The sequence below is a fragment of the Spea bombifrons genome, chromosome 13 (assembly GCF_027358695.1).
Source record: "Spea bombifrons isolate aSpeBom1 chromosome 13, aSpeBom1.2.pri, whole genome shotgun sequence".
NCBI classification, from domain to species: Eukaryota; Metazoa; Chordata; class Amphibia; order Anura; family Pelobatidae; genus Spea; species Spea bombifrons.
Window position 1 is genome coordinate 5,470,676 of NC_071099.1, and position 16,867 is coordinate 5,487,542.

General features: G+C 41.9%; 1 protein-coding gene across 2 annotated transcripts in view; it reads left to right on the forward strand.

The window, feature by feature from the left end:
- RSAD1 (radical S-adenosyl methionine domain containing 1) overlaps positions 1-16,867 on the forward strand; it is a 67,158-nt gene that overhangs the window by 24,858 nt on the left and 25,433 nt on the right. For both annotated transcript variants that reach the window (XM_053453333.1, XM_053453334.1), the window contains exons 2-5: positions 11,611-11,744; positions 11,950-12,154; positions 12,479-12,844; positions 13,249-13,312. In XM_053453333.1, the coding sequence (XP_053309308.1) occupies positions 11,611-11,744; positions 11,950-12,154; positions 12,479-12,844; positions 13,249-13,312 (769 nt within the window). The remainder of the gene's footprint in view (positions 1-11,610; positions 11,745-11,949; positions 12,155-12,478; positions 12,845-13,248; positions 13,313-16,867) is intronic.

Sequence of the window (16,867 nt, forward strand, 5' to 3'; positions counted from 1 at the left end):
GTATAGCGAGAGGTATTAGCAGTAGAAAGAGGGAAGTGCTCATGCCGTTGTACAGATCCCTGGTGAGACTTCACTTGGAGTATTGTGTACAGTACTGGAGACCGTATCTCCAGAAGGATATAGATATGTTGGAGAAAGTTCAGAGAAGGGCTAATAATACTGGATTACAGGATAAACCTTACCAGGACAGGTTAAAGGATCTTAAGCTATATAGCCTGGAAGAAAGACGTTACAGGGGGGATATGATACTACCGCAACAAGAGGACATAGTCATAAGCTAGAGGGGCAAAGGTTTAATGGTAACATCAGTAAATATTACTTTACGGAAAGGGTAGCGGATGCATGGAATAGCCTTCCAGTAGAAGTGGTAGATGTTAATACAGTTAAGACATTTAAGCAAGCATGGGATAGGCATAAGGCCAAGCTAGATATAGGATCAGGGCAGGTACTAAAGGAAAGTACTCAGAGGGTGGGCAGACTGTATGGGCCTTATCTGCCGTCACTTTCTATGTAAGTCCACCACAGAGTTTCTCAGAGAGACTACCTGGCCTCAATAGACCTCTAAGATGCTTATCTACATATTCCAGTCCACAAACAGCATCAACAATTCCTTCGTTTGGCAGTGTCATCGAGTTGCGGCATCCAATACCTTCAATTCCAGGCTCTTCCGTTCAGTTTGGCTTCGGCACCATGCATCTTCACAAAGATTATGTCGGTAGTGGCTGCCTTCCTCAGATTACAAGGCATAAGAGTTATACCTTACCCAGACAACTGGCTGATAGCAGCTCACTCAGCAAGTCTATTAAGTTCTCACCTGTCTTCAACTCTGGACCTTCTCCATCAGCTCTACGAAAGAAAATTCACATCAGCTTTCCCGTTCTCATGTCCCTTCATTGGAACAAAGAAGAGAATATATGCTGAGAGGTCAATCATTTCTAAGGATGCCAGCCATAAAGGATGGGGAGCCATCTTGGAAGGATACATTGCTCAAGGCCTATGGTCTCCTCAGGAGGCCACTCATCACATCAACCTTCTAGAGATGTTGGCGGTGTGGCAAGCGTTAACTCAGTGGGAACTGCTCCTAGTAGGCAAAGCAGTCCGTATTCTTTCCAACAACATCACAGTAGCGGCTTATATCAACAAACAGGGAGGGACAAAAAGCCGTTCACTTCAAAGACATTTTCTGAGTATTACGCCAGGTACTGCATACAACCATGCAAGTCAATGGAGCCCAGTTTTTTAATCACAATGTGATTAGTAAAATTGTATTTTATTTTTTAAATGGAAAAAATAAAAATATCAACAAAAAAAAAGTGGTATCATTCCAAAATAATGACGGTGATGTCACCGTCAGGGAACCATCCAACAAAATGTAAAATAAGCAAATAAAATTAAAAAACAAAGTTTATTATGAGCGAGTGCTAAAATTAGCTCTGTATCTTCCTAAATATTCTGATATGGAAAGAGTTAAAATATTAGCATTTAAAATACCCAAGGGGTGTCTACTTAAAAAAAAAAAAAATGGTTTGATGGGGTGAATTGGAGTTCAAGGATAGGGCATAGGCACAAACTTCCCAAATGTGGCATTTTAGCCCCAAACAACCCATGCATGGGTGGTGTCATTGTACTTGGGATATGTTGCTGAACACATATTGGGGGGGGGTTGACCGTTAATTTTTATATCGGAAGTACGTGTGTGGAAAAGAAACAAGCAAAAAATACCACCACAAATTTTGACAAAGGCTGGTGGTAAAATTAGCGCAAGGAAAGGGTTAAAATACCAGCATTTGAAATACCCTGGGGTATATAGTTTTCAAACGTATATGCTTTTGATGAGGTAAATTCAACTTACCAGCTTCAAAGATGTCCTAAATATGACATGGTGGCAGAAGGGCTGTATGTCAGAGCTCCAAGTTAAAAACAAAACAAAAAAAAAACGCACTCCCCAAATGTGGCCTTTTACCTCACAAACAACCCGACAAAAACCCCATGTGTGGTTGGTATAGCTGTACAGGGGATATGTTGCTGAACACTTATTTAGATGAGTAAAAGATTTTTCAAATAGAAGTGAGGGTTTTTTTTTTATTTTTTTAAATAATTTTATTATTTTTTTATAGGAAACTGATATGATCAAACAAAAAAGCCTGGTCCTTAAGGGGTTAAGGTGCCATATTATCTTTAAGATGCTTCTTCAGGAAAGTGTCTTCTGTTAAAAGTGCTTGTGCTGGATCTCATTTAGGAAGGATCAAGGTCCCAGTGGAAATAATTCATCAACGGAATAATTTCATTCAATAGGTAAATAAATACAGATATCAATAAACAAATTAATAGAAATAATAACATAAAAATCAGTCGATAATAAAAATGTAACAAAACTTATTCCAAATACTCAATCCCAAAACGCATTTCCCCAAATAAAGACAAGTGGTTTCTTCAGGTGGAGCATAGAGGTAATCCATAGTTTTTTTTTTCACTGTACTTGCTTTTTGTACGCTCTGACCATGCGGTCCTTTCGCATTAGTCATCACACTTATCAAACGTATTGTCTTCCGTCCTGTGTATACAGCCTCTGTAATTATACCACTTATCCTTGTATATACCAAAAAGATAAAACACAGCCACTTTCCATTATGTTTAAATGAAGAAATAAAAGTATGTTTGTGTATATATAGATTTTTATGTACACTGAGGGTGGACTACAGCTGCTTATACATGGTGGCGGGTTTAAAAGCTCTACTATACCTTGCAAATGATACGGAGAGGCGGTCATGGCATCTCAGAAGCCAAAGGCGAACAGGATAAACCGGCACACTTCTTCACCCCACGTACGGGTAAACAAGGCCTGCAAATGGTTGTGGCCAGCGTTCTCAATCCCATCACATGACAAAAGCTCTGAGAGTGAAGGGGAAGAGGCCAGTGCACCAGTAACTATGAGAGGCATCCAGAAATTACTGCAGGAACTTTGTCTTTGACATTAAAATGCTGTTAAAGAGATTGGGAGAGATGTGCAGGAGCTGGGGGAGAGGACTGCGCACGTGGAACAGAAGATGGAGGATTTTTGTGCAAGCCATAATGACTTAACCCCTTAAGGACAATGGGCGGTCCCTAAACCCATTGAAAACAATGCATTTTGAGCCCGTACATGTACGGGCTTTGTCATTAAGGGGTTAATAGACCGCTATAGTGATCTTGAAGTTGAACACTCCCAACTCCTATTAAAAATGGCACTCATGCATGCAATTCATGAACACAAGCACCACCTAATGCTGTCTGAAGTAGGTAAGGCTTGTGCTGCAGTTGTGTGCCTTCAGGAAACTCATTTCTCTTATGCCCGCCGACTTTTTATTCTGAAAGATACGCACTATGCGGCTATGGCTTCTAATAAAACAAAAGGGGTTTCTATCTTTCTAAAAAAAAAATACTGATCCGGAGGGGAGATTCTAGTGGGGAACCTGAATCATCAAGACGTTACAATAGCGAGTATGTATGTTCCCAGTGCTGACCAACTCCTCTCTGTGTGCCTCGAGAAGTTCTCTTAAGATCCAGCAGGGTCGTTTGTTTGCGGAAATTTTAATCTTCCCTTTGGATCTGGTTTGGGATGTGTATTGTGTATGGGTTTTCAGGATCTTTTGTTGCAGTATGAGCTTTATGATGCATGGCAAATTTTGAATGATACTGCTAGGGACTACACATTTTTCTCAGAGGCTCATAATACTCGAGATTTGATTTCATATTTGTAGATGAATTCACTTTACAAGTTAGGCCATATAACATGGTCTGATCATGCACCGGTGTTTGTAGATTTACCCTCCCTGACTGCAGTTAGGATGCATGGCACTTGGTGTCTGAATGAGTCCTTGTTTAACGATAAGGAACTAATTTCCAAGCTAGAGAAAGTGACAAGGAAATTGTTTGCTAAATATTATCACGCATTGTACAATCTTAATCAAGATGCAGATACGCACCAACCTAGGGAAGAGGAAATTCGTACGTTTCTTAACACTCACAAAGTCCATCCCCTGGGAATGGATCAACAAGATCTTGCAACAGATAACGTTACAGGAGGTACAAGCAGCAGTTAAAGCCCTCAAGGCAGGTAAAGCCCTGGGGCCTGACGGACTAACATTTTTTTTATAGATGCCTTCAGCCCCATGTCTCACCTTCATCAACTTTTCAACTTCATCTTTGCCCAGGGTACTGTATGAAGTGAGCTCCTAGACGCTCACATTTTAATGAACCCTAAGCCCGGAAAGCCTACAACGAAATGCGAGAATTTCTGCCCAATTTTGTTACTTAATTACTTAATACATTAAATTGTATAAAAAATTTTTGCAAATAGGCTGAATCAGGGTTTACCGTCCATGATCGACCTAGATCATGTAGGATTTGTTTTGAGGTGGCAAGCCACAGATAATGCTGGGGGGGGGGTGTATTGTCTCCTTAAAAATGATGTGCCTCCCAAAACTCCTGTACTTGTTTTGCACTATCCTGTTATCAGTTCTGAGGTAGGGTGCCATTCAGGGACACACTATGGAGCGCATTAGATCACACACACAGGAGTATATATATATATATATATATATATATATGCGTTAGACATGCATTTTTAACTACATAATATGTACTTATCTCTGAACTGGCAGTTTCTTTAATATTAGCCCCTACTGCTGATAGATATTAGACCCTGCTACCAATGCTGTATTGGCTCGAGTATAGGCCGCACCCGAATATAGGCCACACCCTTAAAGTTTGGTGCTATTTTAAGAAAAAAATATTTTTAAAGAAAAAATACATGAGTGGAATGGTAAAACAGTATTTTGTCTAATACACAGGAATACATGTATGTTAACATTTTTGGTATCATACAGTTTTACAGCATATGTTATATACAGACAGAAAACCAAAAGCCATTTTAAGCCCCCCACCTAACTCATAGTGCACCTTACTTATAGATGTGCCAGTCTGCCCCCTTGAATTGCCACTCTGCCCCCCTGAAATGCCATACCCTTCTAACTTACCAATGCACCCCCAGACTCCCTGGCGTCTAGCGAGGCCGGCCGGCCAGTGGACATCTGCACGATGCGTGCAGACAACCAACATAGAAGCTGAGTGCAGGGAGTGCAGCCTATATTCGGGCCAATACGGTATTACTATTAGCCCCTGCTGCCAATATAGATATATATATATAGATATATATGAGAGATATTAGACCCTGCTGCCAATACATTTTATATTGGAATTATTCGACTCTACACAAGCATTTTCTTTTGCCCCTGCTCCATGCAGAAAAATAGCACTTGCATGTATAGATCAATAAGACATACAAACATTTATATTTGCAGGTATACATAAATAATGTATGGAAACATAGCGTAGCAGGTATAGACCAACACATTAACACACAAACCCAGCTTTGCAGGTATTGAAATTCACATGTGAACTCACTACTGAAGGCATAGAATCAGTCATACAAATCCAGCATTGCAGGTATTGATCAACTAGATACGACATACAAACCCTGTATTTGCAGGTATACATAAATAATGTATGGAAACATAGCATAACAGATACTGATCAGCAGAATAACACGCAAACCCGGCTTTGCAGGTATATATCAATTGGAATTCGCATAAAAACACATCCTATGCTATCTTTGTCCCCAAGGCTCAAATACCCTGCTTGTGTCGTCTTTGCCTTTCCACAAATCAATTATACATCTATGATACACACAAACGCTTTTACAGTCACTCACTAATTCACACATTCACACGATCTACGTTCGCTTTCTGCACCTAAACGGTGTGGCTGTAATGCCTCGACCTCGAGGCATTCAGCAACACTACGATCGGCACTGTATGACATTGTATGGCGGCGGATGCCCGTTTTAAAAGTGATCGCCTCCTAAACTTCAATGGTGTTGCTGAAGTGCCTCGATGAGGAGGCATTCAGCGACACTAAACACTTACCCCAGGACAGGCTGTGACCGCTCCGGAGAGTGGTCACAACCACCACTGCAAGTGGATTTTTGCCAACCGCAAGATGGCGACCATCCTGTAAAAAAGTCAATGAAGTTTAAAAAGTTTGCTAGATGGTCTCCAGACCCTCTAGAGAACTCTGGCTCCACTTGCAAGTTGAATACATGTACTGCAATCAACCATGCAAGTCAACGGAGCCCAGCTTTCTAATCACAGTGTGATTAGTAAAAATAAATGAAAAAATAAAATAAAAATAATTAGAAAAAAAAACCCGTAAAATGTTAAAATAATTTTCCACTGATGTCAGTATCAGGGGAACCTTCAAGTTCCAAAAAATGAAAAAAAAAAAACAATAAAAAAAGGCAAAAAAAAAATAATAAAAAAATATATATTTTGTGAGCATTAGCTTAAAACTTTTAAAACATTTATGATTTGATGGGGTAAATTGAATTGGCCCAATTAACACCGGGGGAAGGATGGCCGCACATCTAATTTCCAGTTAGAAAAATGCACACGTCCCAAATGTGGGCTTTTAGTTCCCCCAAAAAATGACAAACCCATGCATCACTATACTCAGGAGATGTTGCTGAACACATATTGGGATGTCGTGTGACAGCGACATATACCAGGAGCTGTAAATTCATACATAAAGTAGGTGTGTGGAGAAAAATACACACAAAAAATACTACTGCAAAATATGAAAAAATGCTGGTGGTAAAATGTGTGCATGCAAAGAGTTAAAATACCAGCATTTAAAATACCCTCTAGTTAAAAAAAAAAAAAAAAAAAAAAAAAAAAAGGTTTTATTGGGCACACTGAAATGGCCCGGCTCAAAGATGTACCAAATAGGACATATACCAGAACCTGTTTATTCTTTTTTTTTTTTTTCTTTTATTAACTGTTTATTCATACCTGAAGTAAAATGTGTGTGTGAAAAAAATGCAAAAACATGACTACCACAAAGTTTGACAAAGACTGGTGGTAGAATTAGTCCATGGAAAGAGTTAGGCCTGTATTTGGGCAAATATGGCATATAAAGCTATTTTGGAAGTATATGATTTAATGTTATTACGTCTCCCCCACCAGGATATCTCTAAGTTACGCCATGAAGTTAATATGTTTGATGTGGAGGAGAGCAATGATCTATAATTTGTCTCCAAGGTCTTCCTCGGTTGGGTGTAATTTTAATACCCAAATAATCTGTCTCTTTTTTGACCCATATAAAGTCATACCTAGACTCTAGTTTAATTTATAATTGGATACTGCACTATATACAATAGACCATTGAAAAGTGTGTGAAATCTCTGTTCCGAGGATTAAATACTCGCATGAGTCATATACAGCATAGGAATTTTCTTGCTTGCAGCCTCTTTTGAATATTTTTGGTGCTGCCTTAACCCCTTAATGACAAAGCCCGTTCATGTACGGGCTCAAAATGCATCGTTTTCAATGGGTTTCGGGACCACCCATTGTCCTTAAGGGGTTAAACTCTTGTCCCATTCTGGATCTATCACTGCGTTGAAATCTCCTGCTATAAGGACTTGGCCTTGTGCCTTTCCTTCTATTTTATCCAGTATAGTCTGGAGTAAATATAGGGGATTGATATTTGGGGCATATAAATTAATAATTGTATACAGTTTCTCTTCCAGATAGCAAATCAGTATGATATATCTAGCTTCATGATCTATGATCTTATAGGCAGTTTTAAATGTTATTCTATTGCAAATGCACAAAATACATTATGCTCTGTCTCTCTCCTCCAGATCACAATGATGGCGGAGAAAGGGAGAACATCTGCAGTAACAGTCACATGATTGCTGTGATTGGTCATCACAGCGATCGTGTGATATTACTGCCGGATGGGTGGCACTGGGGGACTGCCTCGGATGTGGCATTTCAAACTGTAACAGTTTTACGGCGTTCGCGTTGAAAGCTGTTACAGGTGCCTCATCGGAGTGATTGGATATCCCAGCAGGGTCTACACAGACCCTGCAGGGGATATCCTGTCCTCCGGTGAACTTCTGGGTGATGTCAGAAGTGACACGACCCGGAAGAGAATGCCAGATCACGCATTTAAAACTGTAACTGAAACATGGTTTCTCACTCTCCTCTCTGCGATCCCCCCCTGCATAGATCACACTGTGATCTCCATGCAAGTCTCCATAGGGATTACAGTGTCCGTCATCAGTGCTAAGGAGGAGCAGTTGGATATCCCAGCAGGGTCTACACAGGCTATCCTGTCCTCCGATGACTTCGTGGTGACGCAACGCAGAAGAGAATGCCCGATCGCACGATTGGGCATTTTAAGCTTTCCAGAGCTTGCACTGGCAGCCGTTACAAGAGACCAGGTAGCAGAAAGCCAGCAAGCCTGGCTTCTGCTGACCCCCTGACAGCTCAGGCTGTCAAACTCAGCCTGATCTCCCTTGTAGTGGCAGAGATGTGTCCTGTAAGTGCACTGGATTTTAGTACACCCTGTTTTAGATACCGTGCAATTGTTTTTCCTTCTGTCTTTGTTTTGTTTTTGTTTTGTTTTTATATCTTATGAAATTAAAAGAATTTTGAGTGCACAGAGGGGGATATTCATTCATTTATTGGGAGGTTATGCCTGGGCTTCCCTGGACAACATCTGTTTGTTAGAATGATAATCAAACAGTTAGATGAATTGGCGGAAGGTATTATAGTATTAGGGCTAGATATCTTAACTGGAACCACTCATACTCGACTCTCCCACATTAGAATTGTGAAGAGGGGGCTACTTAAGGCACAGCTCATAGACAATGGAGCAGAAATATTTTTCGGTCCCTGTGCCGGTGGTGGCATGGCTTCCGCAGTGCTGGGGGTATTGCGGCTCAGGAGACCACCCAACAATCCCTCCGACGTTGAAGGTGTGGGCGGAACTTACCAATAAGACAGGGTTGACCCACTCTGTGAAGAGCTCATGTAAAAATATCTCACTCTATGTGTTGTATTGCGGCAATATAATGTGATGTATTATGTGGGGTGTCTCCATCCATGGAGTATTGTATGCTGGGATAAATATGTTGTGAGCTAGAATGAAGCTGAGATTTAAGTATACTCGTGCAAGCCTTTTGAAGGCATGAATTGGATTGAATGTGTTGCGTATACGCCACAGGTCTTATAAAATATAGGGTGAGCGATAAATAAATAAAAAAGAAATGTTTGAAGAAAAAGCAAGGAAAATTTTCTATAATATTCCAATGATTGGCAGCAAATAACATAAAATACAAAAAAATGACACAACATAACATAGGATGTCCTGTATGTATATAATTGTTAGTACATATTCCTGCATATAATATAAACACTCACGTATAATAGAGCAACATATAATCATATTTTAGGCACAGCAAGGGTCACTCAGACTTCTCATTCCGGCCAGTGGCGTTTCCAGCTTTAATTTTTAGGGGGGGCACATGTGTGGACAGGGACCAAAGTAGGGGGGTTGCAGTATATAAATAAAAGAATAATAATAATAATAAATTATAAAATGCTATATTAGACATGCATAATATGTACTTATCTCTTTGAAGTGAAGATTGTGATTGAAATATGATTTCAAAATAACAGCTGGCAGTTTTCATTCTTTAATATTAGACCCTACTGCCAATATATACTAATATTATACCCTACTGCCGGTGTATATATATATATATATATATAATATAAATATTAGACCCTGCTTACGAGATATATTAATATTAGACCCTTTTGCCAATACAAAAAATTGGACACTGCGCAAGCATTTCCTTGGGTTCCGCTCCGCGCTCCTTAGCATGCAATCACTCCCTCCGCTCCTGCACCAAAAAAAAATTTGCCACCCTGACTGCAGATTAGGGGAAGACTGTGAGAGTCTCACGCTCCTTCTGACCCTAGTGTGACACTGAGAGGTCCTCTCTCCTGTAATCACCCCCGGAGTCCCTTTGTCTCCTCATTCGCTAAGCCACACCTCTCTTTTACTTACTCCCTGTAGTTCAGGTATAGATCAAATAAACAACACATGTAAACAGCACTTGCATGTATAGATCAACTGAATAAGACAAACATAAATAATGTATGGAAACATAGCATAGCAGGTATAGATCAACACATTAACACACAAACCCAGCTTTACATCATTTGAAATTTACATGCGAACTCAACACTGAGGGTATAGATCAAATAAACGACACATGGAAACATTACTGCAGGTATTGATCAACTGAGTAAAACATAAAAACCCTGAATTTGCAGGTGTACATATGGTATGTCAGGATCCACCCTGCCTGCCAGGACTATGCACTAATTTTTCACTACTTATTGACGCTCATGTTGTTTTACAACCGCTAGTGGCCGCCCCTCTCTCTCTGGAGCACCCAGACCTCTTTATTGCAAGCAGCTGGGCCTTGTTACCTGGATTACCCTGCCTTTATGAACCTGCCCTGCCTTTCAGTCAGGTCCTTTGTATTCTGCTGTGGCCCTGTACCTGTACCTGTACCGTTCCTGGTTACCTGCTTTGTGTCCTTATCAAGTGGACTCCGTGCCTTTCTTGCCCTTCCCAGTGGGCTCCCTGCATTTTGTGCCCTTCCCAGTGGGCTCCCTGCCTTTTGTGCCCTTCCCAGTGGGCTCCCTGCCTTTTGTGCCCTTCCCAGTGGGCTCTCTGCCTTTTGTGCCCTTCCCAGTGGGCTCCCTGCCTTTCGTGCCCTTCCCAGTGGGCTCCCTGCCTTTCGTGCCCTTCCCAGTGGGCTCCCTGCCTTTCGTGTCCTTCCCAGTGGGCTCCCTGCCTTTCGTGCCCTTCCGAGTGGGCTTTCTGCCTTTTGTGCCCTTCCCAGTGGGCTCCCTGCCTTTCGTGCCCTTCCCAGTGGGCTCCCTGCCTTTCGTGCCCTTCCCAGTGGATTACCTAGATTTCTGCTTGTGGTGTCTTTGTATAATCAAGCATCGTGGGTTACAGACCGAACCCCAAGTATCCCTTGCACATGGGCTCCTACCCGACCTGATTACTCGAGTCCTGACAACATAAATAATGTTTGGAAACATAGCATAGCAGCTATGGATCAACAGAATAACACACAAACCCAGCGTTGCAGGTATAGATCAATTGGAATTCCCATAAAAACTCAGCATTAACGGTATAAATAAAAACTCCTAAATTACAGGCATGGATCACAGGTTCCACACACCAAAGGCCAGCCCTGGCATCCACATTGCCAACATAGAACCTGGCCAGCACCCAAATTACACACATAGGACGTGAAATCCCGGCGGTGCGACCAAGCTAGAAGCCTCGCTGAGGAGAGCGAGGGGCACCGAGCGATTGCTGAAAACGTATTAATGAGCAACTGCTTGGTGCCCCTCTCTCTCCTATGCATGAAAAACAAAAAAAAGGCATTTCAATAGAGGGGGCACTGAATCTGGGTGGTCACCCTATGAGTAAGCCATTTAGTCAGCATTTTCAACCTTGCTAGGCTGTGCTAGGTTTCTGTGCTTTTACTTCTGTTGAATGTGATTTAGAAAGGACCATGTATTGCTACCAAATGTATTTTCAGTCAAAATATTACCGGGCACTACATGTTATAGTAAAGACAAGGCATTACAATTTATAGTAAAACTGCTCCTTCTATTTGTTTTTACCCCCTAGTGGCCATACTGTGAGAAACGTTGTATTTATTGCAACTTCAACAAGTATGTTCAGCATTCTAATAATGAGGATGTTATTCAAGCTTGTCTTCTGAAGGAAGCTCGCACACTTATTAAACTCAGCCAAGTCAGCAGGTAAGCAGTTACTTTTTCAATGAAAATAAAAATGTTTTGCTTTTTCCTGGTGGGAAACCATTAAATACTGAAATCTAGTTATCTGTAGATCATTTGCTGGGAGTCTCTGTTATTTGGGTAAAACATTTTCCTATCCCAGACATAGGAGGTATTAATCATATATATTATATTTATTTGGGTTGTTTTTTTTTTTTTTTGTGCTTAGGATCTCTTCTGTGTATTTCGGTGGTGGCACACCTAGCCTTGCCAGCCCTCATACAATTGGTGCTATTTTAGAAGTTATATCTCAGAGTTCATTGCTACCATTAAATGCTGAAGTTACTCTGGAGGTTAACCCTACATCTATTCACAAAAGTCGGCTGCAGCAGTTCCGTGAGGTTGGGGTAAACCGCATTTCTATTGGTGTACAAGTACGTTTTTAAAAATTTACTCAAAGTCTTCAGCACACTTAGGATTATCTTAGGAAAATTGCATTGTTTTTACCCTGATACAATTCATGGAGACAATTCATAGAGGCTCACATAAAAAACTGGTGGCATAGCAGTAATTGTTTATGCTCGGATTACTTACCTATACTGTAGTGTTTTTTTTGTCAGTTTCTTTATTGTCATTTTTATTGTAGTTTGGCATTATTTTCTCTCCTTTTTATATATAATTACCCTTTTTTCTCTACATAACTTTTTAATTTGTCTTTATTTTCATATCTCCCATAATAACCACGGTATGAATGGAAGTCACTTGACGATTTTGAACTGCACCTTTTGGGTAGAACTCACTCTGCCTTTGATGCTCAGCAAACTATTGAGGAGGCTTGCAGGCTCTTTCCTGGCTATACGTCCGTGGATGTAATGTTTGGGCTACCATGGCAAAGTTTGACATCCTGGTGTAGTACCCTGAGGAGGCTGCTGGCACAATGTGATGATCATGTGTCCTTATACCAGCTAACTGTGGAAAGAGGAACTGGTCTCTTCAAACTAATTCAGTCAGGATGCCTTTCTGTCCCAGACCAAGAACAGACTGCCCAAATGTATGATTGTGCCAGAAAAATGTTGCATGAGGCTGGTTTCCAGCAATATGAAGTTTCTAACTTTGCCAGAAATGTAAGTATGACTTCCTCATGATTTTTGAGGTTATTAGTAATACCCATACTTGGGAACTTCTGGGCTCCGGCTACCCAGAGTCTTCCCTTGCAGGACACGGGCATGACTGCCCACTGACGACAGCAGGCAGTCCTGTACCGTCCGTAGGATTTCCCACTGACGTCAGTGGGAGGTCCCGCTGACGGGGGTTCCTGCTGACGGTGGCGGGAAACACCCCCATTTAAAGGGAAAATGGGCGGGAAGCGGGGCGTGTCAAGACCCCGCTCTCGCGACCCGGAGGATTCGAGTCTTGACCCGGAGAAGCGGTGCTTCACCCGGAAATCTCCCTGTCAAACCTGGAGTTTCCAGGTATGGTAATACCACACTGATTTTCAAGTTAATTTCAAAGTTCCTCTTTTCCACAGGGAAAAATCAGCAAGCACAATCTATCCTATTGGCTTGGGAAGCAGTACATTGGAATAGGTCCAGGTAAGGCTACATGGTGACACTGATTTTCCTTATGAAATAGAAATGTCACTGTGACAGGATGAATTCCGGTGCTAAAAATTATGGTTGGAAAACATACATCTGAGTCCTTCAGCACTCAGATGGTTAACCCAGGAAGCATGGTTGGCATCATCAATAAGTAAGCAGAGACAGCAGTGGAGCTGCGTGTAAAGGTGTTTAAAAAATGATCAGATCCTCTTTAACCCCCTTCGTGACAATGGCTGATTTTATTTTTTGTACCCCTCGTGATGTCATTATTTTAAATGTATCATATCATCTACTATTTGTCTTGAGTTTAGGAATACCCAATGTTTTTATTTATTTATTTTTTGCTTTTTTCTGCACGTAATGGGACACTAAGTACGAGTAGCGTGCTATTTCTGGTATCTTTTCTATTTGTGCTATTTTGGGTATCTTTGAAGCCGGTCAATGCAATTTACCCCATCAAACCATATATTTTATAACCCAGGGTATTTCAAATGCTAGTATTTTAACTCTTTCCACTCTTTTACCCACATGCATGGGTTTGTCAGGTTGTTTGGGGCGCTAAAAGGCCACATTTGGGATGTGTGCATTTTTCAAATTGGAAATTTGACATGTGGTCCTCCTTCCCCAGTGTTAATTGGGACTTTGTCGAACCTCGCCAATTCAATTTAGCCGATCAAATCATACATCATGGGCATTTAACATGTGTTTGGACCTGGAAAATTAACTAATTTGGAACTGGAAGGTTCCCCTGATGGTGACGTCAATTTTTTTTTATATGTTACCATACTATTCTTATTATTTTTGAAAAAATAATTTACTAATCACATTGTGAATAGAAAGACGGGCTCCAGCATGGTTGACTGCAGTACCTGTATTCAACCTACAAGACCCATTTGGAAGCTTTGGCAACTTGGTTATTTTTTTAAAGGACGTGCTATTTTGCTAGTGGCAAAATTTTGCAGTGGCGGTTGTGACTTCTCTCCAGAGTGTTACATAGTTATATAGTATGAAAAAAGACATGCGTCCATCAAGATCAGCCTTTCCTATATCTGTTAATTTGTTTGTTGATCCAAAAGAAGGCAAAAAACCCCAGTTTCGCTCTTTCCAATTTTGCACTAACCGGGGAAAAAAAATTCTATCAGATTTCTCCTTGGATCAATAAGCTGTTTACCCATAATTAAAGATTATATCCCCGAATATTTTGTGTTTCCAAGTATCCATCCAGTTGCTGTTTAAATGTCTGTACAGACTCCGATAAAACTACCTCTGCAGGCAGAGAATTCCACATCATTATTGTCCTTACTGTAAAAAACCCTTTCCTCTGCCTTAGACTAAATCTCCTTCCTTCCAGTCTAAACGCGTGACCACGTGTCACAAAGTTCTTGTGTGAGGAACCCAGTATGCAGCACGGCACAGAAGTATCAAGAATCGTCAAACAAGCCAGGTCAGGAGTGGAGAAGGTATCGAAGTCAGGAACAGGCACAGGTCAGCAACGGAGATGGTTATCATACAAGCCAGGTAGGAGTAGAGAAGGCAGCAAGGTCAAAAACAGGCACAGGTCAGCAACGGAGATGGTTATCATACAAGCCGGGTAGGAGTAGAGAAGGCAGCAAGGTCAAGAACAGGCACAGGTCAGCAACGGAGAGGCAATCAGGTAAGTATAACTCATAAACAACTACTCAGCAGGAACAATAACCGAGCACTGAATAGAAGTCAGTGCTCGGCTTTTGAATCTGCCGCTCAGACCAGGCTCCGCCCCCAGCGGGTGACGTAACGTTAGTTACGTTACGTCGTCCCCTGGGAGGCAAGCTATAAGAGAGGGGGCGTGGTTCGCCCCCGTACTTCCCGCCCATCATTTGCGATGGGGATACCCTGCAGGACCTGCCCCGGGTGCTTGCTGGCTGCTGGCACCTCGAAGCAAGGTCCCGGAGCTGCGGGAGAGGTGAGTTTCGAGTACCCGCTAGCCGCGGGTACTCGGGGGAATCGCTACGTTGCGGTCCGTGACGCGGACCGTGACATGCCCCCCCCCTAAGGAGAGACCTCCGGGCTCTCAGGGGACCAGGTTTTAAAGGATGAAGTGAGTGGAACTCGTGAACCAACTCATCTGCATGAACTTCTTCAGCATTCTCCCAGGAGTTCTCGTTGATCTCATATCCTTTCCATTGGATGAGATACTGAAGACGACCCCGAAATCTCCTAGAATCCAGAATCTGTTCGACTTCGTATTCTTCAGCATCATCAATAGAAATAGGAGCCGGAGGATCAGGATGTCGGCCCGGAAAAGGATTGGTGTTCCAAGGCTTCAGGAGGGAAACATGAAAAACGGGGTGTATTCGCATCGAACCAGGTAGTTGTAATTCCACAGCAGCAGATGAGAGGACACGAATAATAGTATATGGACCAATAAATTTAGGTGCCAATTTCTTAGTAGGACATGATAGTTTCAGATGAGTAGTTGACAGCCACACCTTGTCCCCAGGTTTGTATACAGGAGCAGGAGAACGATGGGTATCAGCGAACCTTTTATATCTTTGTTGAGCCTTGGTAAGTGTGCTGTGCAAGGATTTGTGGATGGCAATCATCCTTGTGACTTGTTCAGTGACAGCAGGAACTGAGCTGGTTATCGGAGAACCTGGTAGCATGGATGGATGGATACCATAATTTGAAAAGAAGGGTGATTTCTGTGTTGAAGAATGTATGTGGTTATTAAATGCAAATTCTGCGAGCGGAAGAAATTGGTACCAGTCATCTTGTAAATGCGAAGTAAAACAGCGTAGGTATTGCTCAAGGGTTTGATTTGTGCGCTCCGTCTGTCCATTGCTCTGGGGATGAAAGGCTGTGGAGAGGGAGCGATGTATGTGAAGCTCATCACAAAAGGCTTTCCAGAATCTGGATGTAAATTGAGTCCCTCTGTCTGACACAATATGTTCTGGTAGTCCATGCAATCGGAAGATCTCTTTTACAAACAACACCGATGTTTCGTCTGCTGTAGGTAAGTGTTTGGTGGGGATGAAATGAGCCATCTTCGTAAATCTATCAACTACGACCATAAGCGTGGTGTGTTGTTTTGATGATGGTAAGTCTGTTATAAAATCCACGGAGATATCTGTCCATGGTCTTACGGGGACCGGCAGAGGACACAGGAGGCCGGCAGGTTTAATATGAGAGTTCTTTGCTCTGGCACATATAGTACAAGAGATTATGAACTGTCGTACATCCTCTTGAAGCGTAGGCCACCAGAACTGTCTACGTATAAGATCCGTAGTTTGAGTGATACCTCCATGTCCAGCTGCAGGAGAGTCATGAAATTGTTGTAGTACCTGCAGGCGTACCCCAGGAGGAACATAGAGCAACCCATTGTGGTAGTAGAACTCTCCATCAGGGTGCAGCTGTGAAAGTTCAGAGGGATCCATGTTCGCACAATGTTGACGGATGAGATCCCATAATGATTGCGTGATAGTCAGAAAATGACCTGCTTTCAATACAGTGTCTTCCACTTGTGGATGTGCTGTAGGTACTTCAAACATGCGCGAGAGAGAGTCAGCTTTG